This window comes from Gadus chalcogrammus, chromosome 1, assembly GCF_026213295.1.
Source record: "Gadus chalcogrammus isolate NIFS_2021 chromosome 1, NIFS_Gcha_1.0, whole genome shotgun sequence".
In the NCBI taxonomy this organism is placed as follows: Eukaryota; Metazoa; Chordata; class Actinopteri; order Gadiformes; family Gadidae; genus Gadus; species Gadus chalcogrammus.
The window spans coordinates 2,182,908-2,197,919 of record NC_079412.1 but is presented as its reverse complement, the minus strand read 5'-3'; the positions used below and the strand labels follow the sequence as shown (position 1 = coordinate 2,197,919).

The window sequence follows — 15,012 nt, the reverse complement described above, 5'->3', positions numbered from 1 at the left end:
ACTTCCTGCCTTTTGTTTGTGCCCTCCATTTTCTCTGTCCACCTGTCCCTCATTTTGCATTGATTGGTGGAGTATTTAAACGCTGCCCTTTCTGCTCACTTTGTCAGATCGTCACGTTAGGTACTGTTTGCTACCCGACTGCCACGTGAGTGCGACTAGCGTGAAGCTCTTTAAAGAGAGACTATAGTTTCTGTTCTCCCAGTTTTGAACCCTGCCTGTTTGGATTAAGCCTTCTGCCTATCAGTTTTGGGATTTCTTGCCTGTAGCTGTCCGTCAGTATCTGTCTGCCTGCCTGCCCGTTTACGAACCCTGCCTGTACCTGGAATCTGATTTGCCCGCTGGACTGTATGGAAATAAACCCTTTTTGATCTGCTATTGATTCCCGTTCTGTGTCGTGACAGAGACACCCTAAAGTAGTGCACTATATAAGAGAATCCTTAAGGTAGTGCAGTAATAGGAGACACCCTAAAGTAGTGCACTATATAAGAGAATCCTTAAGGTAGTGCAGTAATAGGAGACACCCTAAAGTAGTGCACTATATAAGAGAATCCTTAAGGTAGTGCAGTAATAGGAGACACCCTAAAGTAGTGCAGTGCAACATATTGGAACAGAGCACCTAACCAGCAGTCCTTGCTTTGGGCGGGGGAGGGGTGAAAAGTAATTTAATATGTCATTTGAACACATTTTGAGATTGTGCTGAGGATCAAACTACACATTGTAGTATAGACTGTTTAAGTCTTACATGTGGCGTCTCCTTACAAATGACCATCCGTTATGTATCTCCAATGTATGTATGTATTACATGTAACTATCATTAAATGTAATGAAGTGACTGACTAGACTGGTGTTTGAATAAGATGACCATTTGACAGCACAGTGGAGGACTTCCTGTGGATGTAGCCCAGTGTTCCCTTACGTCCCCTCTTCCCTTCAGACCCCGCGGACGATGGCAGGTGGAGGTGAAGAGTGGGTCCATTCATATCGTGACATATCAATCTTTAATCCACAGACACTTAACAACAACTGCTTCAACATGTTTATTTGCAGACTCTGCCTATTTTTGGTTGGACTTTCTTCACCAGAGCCAGAAATATTGTAATAAATAAAAGAGAAAGTGTCATTGTTGCAAAGGTCCGTACAGTACATGGCTGAACTGGTCCCAGTTCCACACATTGGTTTCTTTGAGTAAAGGCCCATCATCGAAGGCACATTGTAAAAACATTCATCTTCTAAATGTTATATAAATAGGACCATTAACCAATGTTCCTCTTGTTGCCTGGAAATTACATTTCAGCCTTGTTTGAAAACAGCAGAATTAAAGTTTTTCATGAAATTATGTGTCTAGCATACACACTTACAGTAGACAATCATGTTATGGCTCAACTTTTAGAGTTAAAAAAAAAGAAAGGCTTCAGGCACCCTCTCTCACCATTGTCTTTTTAAGACACATTTTTTGTAAAGATGTTTTTGACTTGTCTGTGACCAGAATGTCACAGACAAGTTCCAGAATCACCGTCCACGCACCTGACCTCCGGTACGGTGGCCTTCAGGCCCAAACATCCTCCTTGACCTCAGGGGATCTCTGAGGCCACATGAGGCCCACAACGCCCTCACGTGAACTTGAGGTAGGCGGGCGTGGAGTAGTTGAAGAGCAGGAAGTCCATGCGGTACAGGTTGAACAGCTTCTTCTGGTAGAAGGGGTGGATTTTGTGGAAGAACTGCGCAGCCATGTCTCCCGTAGTGCGGGTGCTCTTGTGGGACGCGGGGAAGGCCACCTGCTGCTCGGCGCCGGCCAGCCGCAGCACGTAGCTGGAGTCCTGCTCCAGCGTCTCGTACTTGCCCACCACGTCGTAGTGGATGAGGCAGGGGTGGCACAGCGAGTGCACCCGCTCCCAGTGCTCGTTGAAGGGCTCCTCGCGCTGCGTGGCCGGATCCACCAGGTAGTACACAAACTCCTCGAAGGACACGTCGTCGCCCGCCTCCAGCGCCTCTGGCCGTGGGTCGGGCCGGTGGCGCCGCACGATCTTGGTGCCATAGCGCTTGTGGAAGGCCTCGTTGTAGCTGCGCGTGAACTTGTTGCGGTAGGCCGACACCAGCCGCTCGAAGGGCTCGCGCACGAACACGAACTTGAGGTAGGAGCGCAAGCGGCGGTTGATCTCGGCGGTGGAGTACTCGGACAGCGTGCGCAGGGTGCCCGCCACGTGGGCCTCGTGGGCCGGGATGTCCAGCGGGTCGCGATGCGGACCGGCCGCGCCCGTCAGCACCATCAGCACGCGTTTCCAGTTGGTGCACGCCACCTTGGGCACGTAGCAGTACAGCAGGCCGTGCCGGTCGTCCACCATCACGTGCTTCAGGTCCTCTGGGATCAGCACGCGGCGCTTGCGGGTGTAGGAGCGGCAGGCTTCCTCCAGCAGCTCCCGCCGGCCCTGGTGGGCTGCCTGCACCGAGGACTCCACCTGCAGGGACAGCAGCCACAGTTCACCTCTCATTCATTCAATCGTCTTACATTTAGCGCATTTAGGGGAAACTTTAATCCAGAGCGACCAGAAGTACATTTGTCAGAAGAAAGAAACAACAATATATTGCTTTTGGTACAGTCAGGATGTTCATAGAAGTGCAAAGCACTAACAATCGTTAGGTTAAAAAACGATTCCCCGTATACAACAAAGATATCTGGGACGTTGTGTAGCTAAGATGCTACACAACGTTGCTGAGTACCATTTTTTATGTTCAAGGACGTACAACATACAATAAGTGCATACACTAACTGCCAGGACTTACAAACATAGACAATAAGTGCTGTTGGATATTTTTAGGACACTAAATGAAACACCATGGGGGGTAAGGGGGGTGGCTATGCAGACTCCAGGTGAACTCTGAACAGGTGAGTCTTTAGTCTCTTGCGGAAGCTGGTGAGCGACTTTGTGGCCGCTTGATGTATTCTTAGGAAAGTTCTTCATTCAGAACTATAACGGGAACATTGTAACAAGAACAATTAAAAGGATGCACGTTTTTTTGGAGCGGTAACTCTGAAAATAGATGGTGTTTCATTAGCAAAAATGAATAATACTGTTAAAAACCAATAGACCAGACCCACACATTGACATCTTACCCGCAAGGGAGGATTGTTTATATAGCCTCCTTCAGAACACAAAGGCTACCAAGTTCTTTAAATGTCTTCACATTTGAAAGACATTTCAAAGGAAAGTCATTTAAAAAGAGAAAATAAATAAATGAATAAGAAGGGAAAATAAATAAATATGCCATTGCCTGCAGACACATCTTTATAATTACATGCCGACATAAGAGCTCAGATGTGGTGGAGGCGCATTCCAGATGGGGAGGTCCACGTGTAGGTGGACCGCTGGAGCAGTGAGCCTGATGAAGAGAGCTCTGGTGGACCCCTGGAGCATTGAGCCTGATGAAGAGAGCTCTGGTGGACCACTGGAGCAGTGAGCCTGATGAAGAGAGCTCTGGTGGACCCCTGGAGCAGTGAGCCTGAAGAAGAGAGCTCTGGTGGACCACTGGAGCAGTGAACCTGATGAAGAGAGCTCTGGTGGACCACTGGAGCAGTGAGCCTGATGAAGAGAGCTCTGGTGGACCCCTGGAGCAGTGAGCCTGATGAAGAGAGCTCTGGTGGACCCCTGGAGCAGTGAGCCTGAAGAAGAGAGCTCTGGTGGACCACTGGAGCAGTGAACCTGATGAAGAGAGCTCTGGTGGACCACTTGAGCAGTGAGCCTGATGAAGAGAGCTCTGGTGGACCCCTGGAGCAGTGAGCATGATGAAGAGAGCTCTGGTGGACCCCTGGAGCAGTGAGCCTGATGAAGAGAGCTCTGGTGGGCTCAGAACAGTGCTTTACACACCAATGCTTTCCTGAACTTTCTTGGCAAACAGGAAGTCAGTGCAGTGATCCTCACACTGGATGAAGTATGTGCCTTTAAGTCTTGGTTAAAACCTTAGCAGCAACATTCTGGATCAGCTTCAGCTGTTATGGCCTTTTTAGAATGACCTGCAAAAATAAATCATGGATGTTTTTTTCCAAGTCTCATGATTCTCATGGTCTTAACATGTCAATTTAAGTCAGAAGTCCATTCCTACACCAATACATCCTCTTTTTGCTGTCTTCAACGATAAGAGATCCTCATCTGTACCGAAAACAATTATTTCAGTTTTGGACAGTCCACCATTGAACGAGCGGTGTTGTTGAAAGCGTTAGATATAGTTGTAGTTGGATGGTAGACCTGTCCTTTAAAAGGATGGCGAGCAAAACTATAGAAACTAAAAATATATGTTTTGTTGTTTTGTAGTGCTTGAATACAAAAATATATAGCTGATGGGACTCTGCGCCACATGGGTGTAAACCAGATTTTCCAGTTCCCCCCCCCATCGATAGATTTCACGGCCTTCAAGATGCAAAGGCCGTGCCTTCAAGTGCATCCTCCAGCAGATCTCCTGGCCAGCTCCAGAACGACAGCTCCCTGGCCCGGGGCAGCCAATTCGCCCTGGCCCCCCGTTGCTATAGTCCGGTCTCTCCAATCTCCGCTGCATGCATTTGGCCCTCAGCAGGACCGACCCTGGATAACCTCACGCCCCCTCTCAGCCTGATCTTATGTCAATCAACATTTCAATCATTCAAATGAAGACAGGAAGAGAACAAATAATATATTTAAACACTGAATTCAGACTGTCAGCCTAGATTTGTGTGCTATGGTTGCTGTATAACGAAATCATGTTCATTATTTCAGCTGTGCTGATGTAATCTCATTGCGTAACATTGTCTGGCACTAAATTCACCTCACCACTTTGTATGTCCACACTGATTCTCGATGTTCTCTGTTAAAATAAGAAATGCAATCATTTTAAATCTCAGTGGTCCAAGTGCAGTCGTAGCAGAAATGAGAGTTGAAATGTGTAATACCTTCATATTATACAAAGCGAAATTGCGAATAGTAAAGAGTTTCCCAGCATGCCCCCTTTAACTTAGTGATTAATTACCCTTTCCCTTCAGCTCCTTCCTCAATCCAACGTCATCCACCAATCAACACGCACCACGCCTCCAGCAAAGAGGAGCTAATTTTTCTTTGATAAAATCAAGAATATAATATAGGTAGGGTCTAGGAACACCCATGAATGAAAATGAAAAACCTGAACCTTCCTGAATCAAATAAATGTAAATAAATCCAATTCATATTGTTGTTCTTATGGATGCAAGTTTCCCCTGGAACCCCAGAGACCAAAGACCTGAGATATGAAGCCAGCAACGTTATTAACAACAAACATCAGCAGTATCAGCTGCAGAATGAGCTGACAGCGTCTCTGCTCCTTTTGTCTGACACCTCTCCCCCCAGGCGTTACCAAATGGCTCCACTTGAGAGGGTAAAGCAGATCATTTGATTAGTTGACATTGACAGACCCCTAGGCTCAATCAGATCAACCCCCCTCACCAGTTCCTTATTACAAAACAGTGGCAATCTAAAAGCCTCCCTGACTACCAACACCAACACACATCCTCCGCAGGGTTCCACGCAGAGCAGCAGGCCAAGAGAATCGCAAGCGCGGAGAAGGCGACTGAAAACACCAGGCAGGGCGTGCTGGATAACACCAGCTCGGGTAATTGGGCACGGGCCCCATCTGTGGCCTCATATGGAGCCGTAATTGGAAACAGCCCCCAGCCAGCTTTTATTACTGGGCTCTGTTGTTGGGCAAACTACACTACTGTGTGTGTGTGTGTGTGTGCGTGTGTGTGTGTGTGTGTGTGTGTGTGTGTGTGTGTGTGTGTGTGTGTGTGTGTGTGTGTGTGTGTGTGTGTGTGTGTGTGTGTGTGTGTGTGTGTGTGTGTGTGTGTGTGTGTGTGTGGGCCTAAGCAACCCTGACTCCGCTGCTGGTAAGCAGCCTGTTAGAAGGACTAGATGAGCTAATGACTGACAGAGTCCCTGGGTGATGGCAAATGTTGCCGGTCAATTTGAGTCTGTCCTAAAAATAAGAATCATCGTGTCTGGACAAAAAGTGAACTATAACCTGACTCTTACTTTTATTGAAAGTAAGAGTCAGGTACTTAACACATCTTTCATAAATGGACCTTATTCACCGATCCCAGCGCTGGGTGGTGGACCTGAATGCAGTTCCAACCCCCAGCTAGCCGTGAGCACCAAGATAGAAACAAGATGGCCGCTGGAGGGTAATGAGGCCCATGATGCATTCCAAGGCAGACTGACCTGGTCGCCGTCGTAGAGCGTCTGAAGTGGACTCCTCCTGGATTTCTGCCCGTTGGTCCCTTCAATGGCGGACTCAGAGGCTGAGGAAACAGAGACAGGTCTGTCAGGGACTCCGATAGAGAGCGTCTGTGTGCAGCGAGCTGGACAAGGGAGATCTATTACAGCATCAAAGGCCCTCCAAAACGGGTAGGAAGCTAAGAGTTGACCGGTGGATGATGTTGCATCAATAAATGCTATGGTAATTATAGAAGTAGATAGTTTCAAGGGATAACTGGACCAGGACACAACGCAAACCTACTACGGATGGTGTGTGTGATAAAATTGCAGTCACAAATAGGTTAGATCCAAGTGTATTGCTAGGATTTAGAATGTGACCAGGTTATATCTTATATTATAAGGTGATATCCAAGTTGACATGGTTAAATCTAGGGTCAAACGGAATACAAGGCTATAGATTAGGCTCTTGATCAACAATATGTACTAATCTGCTCATACTTTAGAAGAAAAGTGGGCATATATAGATCATTACTTAATTGCCCTTCATTAAACCAGGCAGCTTCGTTATATTCAGTATGGAGCCTTTATTGTATTATTACATGTTGAAGGTAATGAAGAATTAGTGCATTTCAGTTGTTGCAAAACCTAAACAGAGAGTTAAATACATGTAACAATATCTCAAGTGTGGGAAGCAGGGCGTCGGTAGACATAAAGCTCTACTTTGATACTTTTTTAATATGAATTGCATATCAATGCACACATTAAAGGAATATATGTAGTACAATAAGGTTCATTAACTCTCCTTGCTAAGCCCACTGTTACTGTTAGGAAGAAAGAAAAATGTGTAGATGTTCATCTTTGGAAGAATATTTATGGTGCATTATGAACATGCTCAACATGTTTTTAGGCATGAAAGTCATACCATGCATCTGCAAATAATAACACCACGACATAAAACAATGTATAAATATTGAATAAAAAAAAAAGAGTAGTTTAAGAGTTCCTCCTGGTCCAGCATCTGGTCTGATTTTGGCTTCATCTTCTGAGCATTAAGCTGTACCGTCTATTTTTCATTCTAGCAATGTAGTCAATCCATTGAACGTGACTCAGCTTACTAAGTTGAATCAAAGAAGCCGAGGGGTGCAGCGATTAACCTCCCTCACTAGGTCAAAATCTTCTAGCACCATATGGGTCATTTCATATCTCAATAACAATACAACATGATATAGTACTGTAGGAGTGAGTGTTTAAGTCAACCTGTTGCACATTGACCAGCCATTACCACACACACTCTGGAGAGTTCTCCTGCATGGCTACATGGAGTACCAGCCAATGGATCACTGTCTACAAACTTTCACAAAAAAACGTCTTTCAACACCACCACCCTGCATCCTGGTCTGGAGGAGGCCAGCAGAAGTCCCCTAGCTGGAGTGTGGAAGCCCCCTAGGCAGAGTCTAACAATGTCAGCTCCCTCCTGGACCCATATGTTCTTATATGGACACAGATGTTTTTGGAAACTTCAAAAATCTTCTTTTAAATAACCACAGGTGCAAAGGGCACCAAATTTGGTACACATAATCTATGGACGTGTCTGATAAAATGTTATCCTGTCAGCCTATATTGATGGTATTGAATCATTTAAGATATATTTAATGTATTTGGTTTGTTGACACACACGCGTTCCTGAATTCAGTTTGACATTCAATATGAACCCTTTTTTGACTTAAGGGAAAAAACGTGTTGAATATCAACACGGTATGGAACCAATATCGAATCAAGGTTTGAGAACTCGAACATAGTCTGCATGGAAAAGCGTCTCAGACACAACAAACAGTATATTATATTGAGTGTTAGGCCTAAACCCCTGTATTGTACAACTTGAGGGACATTAAAATATATTGGGTAAATACCAACTTAATATAACATATGTAATGTAAACAGACAGAACACATTGCTGTTATCACGACTGATATTTGGCGAAGCTTCCATTTGCTTGGTTCGGGTCGCTCCATCCCCAACATCGAACCAGAGAATAGATGGGCGAAGAATACATAAACGTCAGAGGAGTCATCCATCTGGTTTAGGCCACTGTCGCAATCGAAAAGGCAGAACTCATGGTGCCAAAATATTGCCTCAAAACCACCAAAAAATGCAAAGGTAAGACTATATCTCCAGGCAGATTTTTTTTTTTAGTTTTTCATTTTCCATGCAGCAAATTTTTGGTCAGTTCATTAGGCACAGACCAAAGAGACTAAGTTAGTAAGAGTAATTCCTGAGTGGACCGAGCTGTGGATGAGATGATATTGAAACAACAGCATGGTTGCAGTGAACATTTCCCAAGTAGAAGAGCCCTTTCAGTGTTCCGAAATGTCAACCCCCTGCCCCACACACACTACCACACCCGTCCTAATCTTGCCAGCCTTTCATTAAAAAAATGTCTGTTCAGGAAAATGCATCCTATAAAAAGGCCAATGTGTGCTCCTCATTTGCCGGCAACCTTCCGCTGTGCTCTGTGTGGAGGGGGTCTGAGTTGGAGCCCTCCTAGTTTCCCCCACAAACCCCTCACCCTCGCCCACCCTCTCCTGCTCTCTCTCCAGCTCCAGAGAGCTGCCATGCTGGGACACTGTGTCGGAGAGAACCTCTCTCAACAAAGCACCAGATGTGTGTCCTGTTGGTTGTAGATGTGTACTGGCAGCCGGTGGCTGAACCTTCTGTCCGGCTGATCTTTGTTGCGTCTCGGAGTCACTGCGAGTCAAACCTCCTTTCTGACCTTGTCTTTGAAGATTTGGCTTTCAAATACTACAGGAAGGCTTCAATAACTAAATAATTACTACGTAGATTGAATCAAATAGAGCACAGCTGCAAGTTGACTTCCCGCCCAGGACTCACTCAAAATGTTTTAACTACAAAAAGTCAAATTTGTTGGCATTCAAACGTAATGGGAGGGCATTACACATCAATGATGTGGGACTAATTGGATCAAGCTAAACCACAAAATGTCCTCCGGCAACGACATCACACAACGTAACAAGGTTCTAAAAAGGTATTTATATTTGATTACGCTTGTACGATATTACTGAAGTGATGATGCCTCATAGCACCCTTTGAACTGGAGAATCAGATCTTGTTTGGCCCTCTTACATTTTGACCAGCTGGCTTGGCTGTCAGGAGGTTTCTTTGTTTTTTTGGGGGGTGAGGGACGATGACAGTGAGCACTGAGTGTTGATCTCCAAAGGCTCTGGTTGCTGGGTCGTCATGGCCGGGGAACAGCTGGGTCACTCTGAGCTGTCAGCAGACCCCAGTGGCCGGGATCACGCACCCAGAAAGGGCCACTTAGCGGAACACTCAGACACATGGTGGGTCTCCGCTGTTGCTTTGAGGATCATAGTCGTAAGACTCTCCAAACTGAGAACTCTGAACTGTCTTCACATGACTATGTTGAAGGCATTACTTTCTTAAGCTATCTTTTCTGGCACAGAAATCCCAAAGCCGTCTGCCTCTGGGTCAAAAGACATGTCATTTGGATTTCAAGGTAGTTAGCAATAGCAACTTACGATCTTTCTTGATGTCCTACGATGTAGGATGTTCTACGATGCCCCGTTTAGGATTAATAACGAAATAATAATAATAATAATAATAAAATGGTTCAATCCTTCCTTATGGTCCAGTCCTAACCATGTCCTGAACACAACCATGTCTTAAAATGTAAAACACCAAATATACTGAGTTCTGTTGATGTTCTGCTCTTCAAAACAATTACATTATATGTTCCTTCCGTGCCCTTGAGTCAAGTCCAGACAAGCGGGGCTGGGGCCAGGGGGGGCGGGAGGAGATAATGACAGCAGCTCATCATCTCTTTATCGCCAAAAATATACCTTGCTATAGGACTGTGCCTGTGGGCTACTTCTGACATCTTTAAAGGAGTGTCTCACATAGTTAGAGAGGTTTGTACATTAAGGTAGGGAGAGGGTTATGTTTCAGGAGTTTCCTGTGACTCTAACGTTGTTAGAGAGGTTTGTGCATTAAGGTAGGGAGAGGGCAGAGTCGGGACGATCGGGAGATTTCCCGGTCGGCCGGCCGGCCAGCGAGGTCAGGTGGACCGGCCCACAATTGTGTAGCGGCCTGCGAAGTCAGTTGGACCGGCCCTCTGCAAGCCAAGCATAATTTATTCCCCGTCAAGACGCTGTGAAAATCCCCGAAATAAACAATGTCTCAAGAACATCCAACCAACATTTATACCACTTGCTTACTCTCTATGTCTCATTCATGTTTTTTTTTATATTATTTTTTTTTACTTTTTTTACATTTAATTCTTCATTATTTAGGCGTTACAGAACTATAAATAATAAATAATACGAACTACAGTTTACTTTAATTTGTTTGTTCTTGAATTGACGTAGAATGGAGCAAAGATTGGGAAATGCGTTTATCCAATAAACAGTTTGCAGGTCAAGTCCATTTTCGGAAATGTAGGGGGATATATGAGCGGCCCCACGTCTATTGGCATGACCCTAAAGACACGTCAGACAGTCAGAGAAGGCGAGCAAGTTCGTGGTTGCTTGCTTTTGCTTGTTGTGGCACTCATGGAAGGCAAGAAGAGAAAAGAGAAAGGAGGGGCTGAAAAAAGGCCAGAATAAAGAAGAAGCGGATGCTGGTGGGGGATGCATCTAAGTGCTCAAAAATAACAGATTTATTCCGAAGTCAGGCATCAACGAGTTGTGCAGGTGAATTGACAGAAAAACAGTTAGCCAGAGCTCCACCATTGACGTTATTGCTAGGCGGGAGCCAATCTGCTAGTCTAATGTGTATGTGCTGGCTGGTATATTTCAGACAAATTAATGGCTTAACTGATCTTTCTCTTTTAATGGATGGAGAATATGTTAACAGATTTGGAACATGTAGTCGTGTCAACACGTTACACCGGTATTACCGAGTATAAACGGTATAAACTTTGAAACTAGGTCATCCGCCATCTTCTCGTCAACTCTCCTCTCACACTCGTTGACAGCGTCTTATAACGTTCTATATATAATAGTATAATATAATTGTATAGATAATATCATGGCCAAAAGCTCTCTGCGCTTCCGGATGGCTGTAGTGCGGGGAGCACTACGGCCATCCAGAGTGCTTTTGTTTACCGGCTTTACCGGTCTTGTAGGAAGTGCGCCAATTCTCGGAGCGCCAATTCTCTTCCGCACAGAGCAGAACTGTGGCCTAGTTTACACATTTTTATTTTCTTAATTATAATTATATCATTCATTTTTACCGATTATTTTTTTTATTACTGAAAAAAACACAAAAAAAACTGTTGTTTGCGGGGGTGGGGGGGAGGGGAGGGCCGGACCGGGGAGGATTCTCCCGGTGGCTATTAGTGCCCCACTCCGCCCCTGGGAGAGGGGTTATAGTTCAGGATTCTCCTATGACTCCAACGTTGTTAGAGAGGTTTTTACATTAAGGTAGGGAGAGGGTTTTAGTTCAGGATTCTCCTATGACTCTAACGTTGTAACATTCCACAGGTGTCCTAGTAACATTCCCCTAGTCAAGCGTCATTTTATGACTCTGGTCTTTTAACGAGGACCAAGAGAGACAAATGGAGAGCCCCAAAGCATCTCTGCTTAATCCTGCCGTCTTGGTGGAATTGGTGTTGATGTTGCGGCTAACCCTGGAGCTATCACTTTAAAAACCAAGTGACCTTTACCACAGACCAAGCATATGGACTTTTTTTTAAAAAACAGAACAGCAGACACAGCGTTTCTCTGACTGTATTGAAGATTTAGAAAGAAAGAAAATGGAAGATTTGAGAAACACTGTGAGTAACACATGATAAATCCCAGCAATACCAACATCGTAAAGCCACTACATATTGTGCTTAAATGCAGTAACTTGCCTGGAATACAAAAAAATCTGCTCAGAATAGGTTTCTGTGGTGCAGTGAAAAAAAAGACAAAATTGAAAAAGCTATGAACATTTATATCATTGAGATGCATAGAGCAATGGGCATTTCCATTAAACTGCCATGTTTGTTTTTCGAATCCAAAAGAAAAGCAGAACTGGTATTGGATATATATCAAGTGGATCTGAAATGTTCTCACAGTAGCCTACTGACTTCATGGGGCCAATGCCATAGCTAGGTATGTCTGAATGAGGCCATTGTGAGCAGCAGAGTGGGACCTGGAAGAGGTGGAAACTGGTCCGAATGAGAGCCAAGATCTACACCAGCTGGAGGTATCAGGCCCCGTGTCCCGTGGCAGGGGGAACTCAAGAGCCAATCCCAAGAGTGATAGTGACATCCAAACAGTTGAAATACACTAATTCATGAACAACAACGCCAAGAGGATTATAAGTGTGCCTGCATTCATTTTGTAGTTCAATTCATGAAGTTGTGAAAGATTTTACTTGAGTTTGCATACTCCTATTAGACTGCCACACATATTTCGATTTAAGTCATGATTCTGCTCATACATACTTCCATTTGACATGAATTGAAAAGCACATTCATAATTTGGTCATTATCCATTGATGTCGTTCGATATAACATTATATACACCACCTGAAGCCTTCATATTAGGCTATGAAGATGACATGAATGCTGACCGAATGCTGAATGGGACATGGGGGAAATCTCTTACATAAATCACATTCAATGTGTTGTCAACTCACCTTGTTTCAAATTGTTCTGACAATAGAAAATGGCTATGATGAAGCATCCTAAAAACATGGCCAGGACCATTCGGTTCACTTTGGGCTTCTTCATCCTCAATCTCGGCCGACTGCCACCAACCCGTCTGGGATGATCCGTGTGCGGCGGTTCATGCGAGACGAGCCCCCAGCTTCAGTGATCAGATACCTGGGGAACGAGGCTACGCCGAGACCATCGAGGAACACCAAGCCCGGCGGTGAAGTTGTGGTCGGCTTCCTCTCGTCCTGAGGTCCATCCTGGTATAACGCCTTCAGGTTGGGGCTCACAGACTCCACCGCATCGCAGACGAAAACACAGCAACCAGCCTGTGGACGCTGATCGGTCGGTTCAGATATTTAGATGCTATCTCCAGACATCGGGAGAGTGTGTAATGCGCTCTGGAGAAGCCGTGCATTAGCTTGGGTGGACCCGGCGACGGGCGTTTCTGACCCTCTGGACGGCCCCCCGTTAACAAAGGGGGGCGGCGGACCCGCGGCGCCCCCCAGCGTCGTCCCGGGTAGGGCAGAAAATGATTCGACATTTCCTTTCGAAGTATTCCATATTAACATTAGCAAATGTTGGACGAATTTAGGAATACGAATAATTAGTTAAAAAAAATGAAAGATATTGAATTGGGTTGAGAATTTTAAATATTGTAAATTCAATTTACATGCTTTAGATTCCCATGTAGGCTACCCTAACGCATGTAACATGGGATCTTATTGATCCTAAGATTGATTCAATTTCTCTTCCATTTCGCATTTATCTGACTTTCACGAGAAGCAGATTACATGATGAGAAAATGGAACCCTTAAAAGTTCTGCATTACTAGGTTCCAATAAATCTATAATTGTTGGGGTCATTATAGGGAGTCAGAGAGATAGTAGGCCTACAACTAGATAGTGATGTGACACCTCCTCCACTAGCAGGGTGTAGCTCCCTAAAGTCCCTGCAGTTAGAAACCAGGGGGTGATTAGGGGGCCAGCCTGGTTTCTTTGGCCAGGACACCGGGGTTAGCACCAGTGAGGAGTGCCATGGGATCTTGAGTGACCACAGGGGGTCTGTGAAGTGAGCAGAGGGAGCCCGCCACTAGATCGTTGCAGTGAAGTCCCGCTGTGAGAGGATCAGCCCAGCCTTGATAAAGAGCTATTCAGAGGGGCCTGCTCAGGAACCACCATTTGATCTTCCACAATCACTGAACACCAGGATGGCGTCCGGAATAAAGTAAAGCAGATTGGATTGGGGAGGGGGCACCACATGACTTGGGAGCAGCTGGATTAATCCCCCTCCCCCCACATGACCTGATAACTCCTCCTGTTATGAGGTACAGCGGGAGAGCGGAGGGGGTTGGTCCACCAGGGGCCGGTCAGGAGCGGGCGGGGGGGCCGTCTCTCTGCAGGGTACGGAGGTTTAAAACCAGCCACTGATCCAAACGGAGGGTTGTTGGACATGGAGGTCATGTTGTCCAGCATGTTTCAGGGTCTTCTCTGGGACTGGACGAGCTAGTACCCTGCTTTGGGTCTCAGTGTAATTATGGGGACTCTCTAAATCGACGCCACTTCGACCTGGGCGGGACTTTACGTCCTACGTCACTCGCTATGGGTTTGCATGTGTGCGCGTAGCCGTTTGTCTCAGGGATCTGTGCACGAACTCCCTTGCACTACAGATTACGAGCGTCAGTGTCGTACGCGATGGAGGGTGGGTGACATTCCTAGTCTGTGATGATAGGCTATATTTCTACAAATTACTTCATATTACTAGCGATTAACATGACGAAACAACACGAACTAAGCTAACATTAGACTATAGCCATACCAGATAACGCCATACCAGCTAACCCTAACTATTTATATTAAACTCTGAACCATTTTGCAACAGGCAACTGTGAGTTGGTGCGTCTTATTGCTTCCCACGTCTGCGTCTGCGTCTTTCCCACTCCTGGCTAATAGTTTCAGCTTTTGTACTGTATATCAGAAATGATCACCCTGTACCACACTGCTGACTTGTTGATGTTTTGTGAGCACTCACGCATTTCTCTAGGTATCTTAAGTTTCCTACTGGAGTCATCAAAACTTTGGACTTAAGAATAAGAAAGAATAAGAATAAGAAATATTGTGTTGC

At 45.4% G+C, this 15,012-nt stretch overlaps 1 protein-coding gene across 1 annotated transcript; it reads right to left on the bottom strand.

The window, feature by feature from the left end:
- Positions 1–563: 563 nt before the first annotated feature.
- Positions 564–13,319, bottom strand: si:ch211-236h17.3 (carbohydrate sulfotransferase 11). Its single transcript, XM_056604817.1, has 3 exons — positions 12,873–13,319; positions 6,216–6,295; positions 564–2,456 (listed from the first exon to the last, which is right to left on the bottom strand). The coding sequence occupies exons 1-3, from the start codon at positions 12,964–12,966 to the stop codon at positions 1,611–1,613; spliced, it is 1,020 nt and encodes a 339-aa protein (XP_056460792.1). The 5' UTR covers positions 12,967–13,319; the 3' UTR covers positions 564–1,610.
- Positions 13,320–15,012: the final 1,693 nt, after the last annotated feature.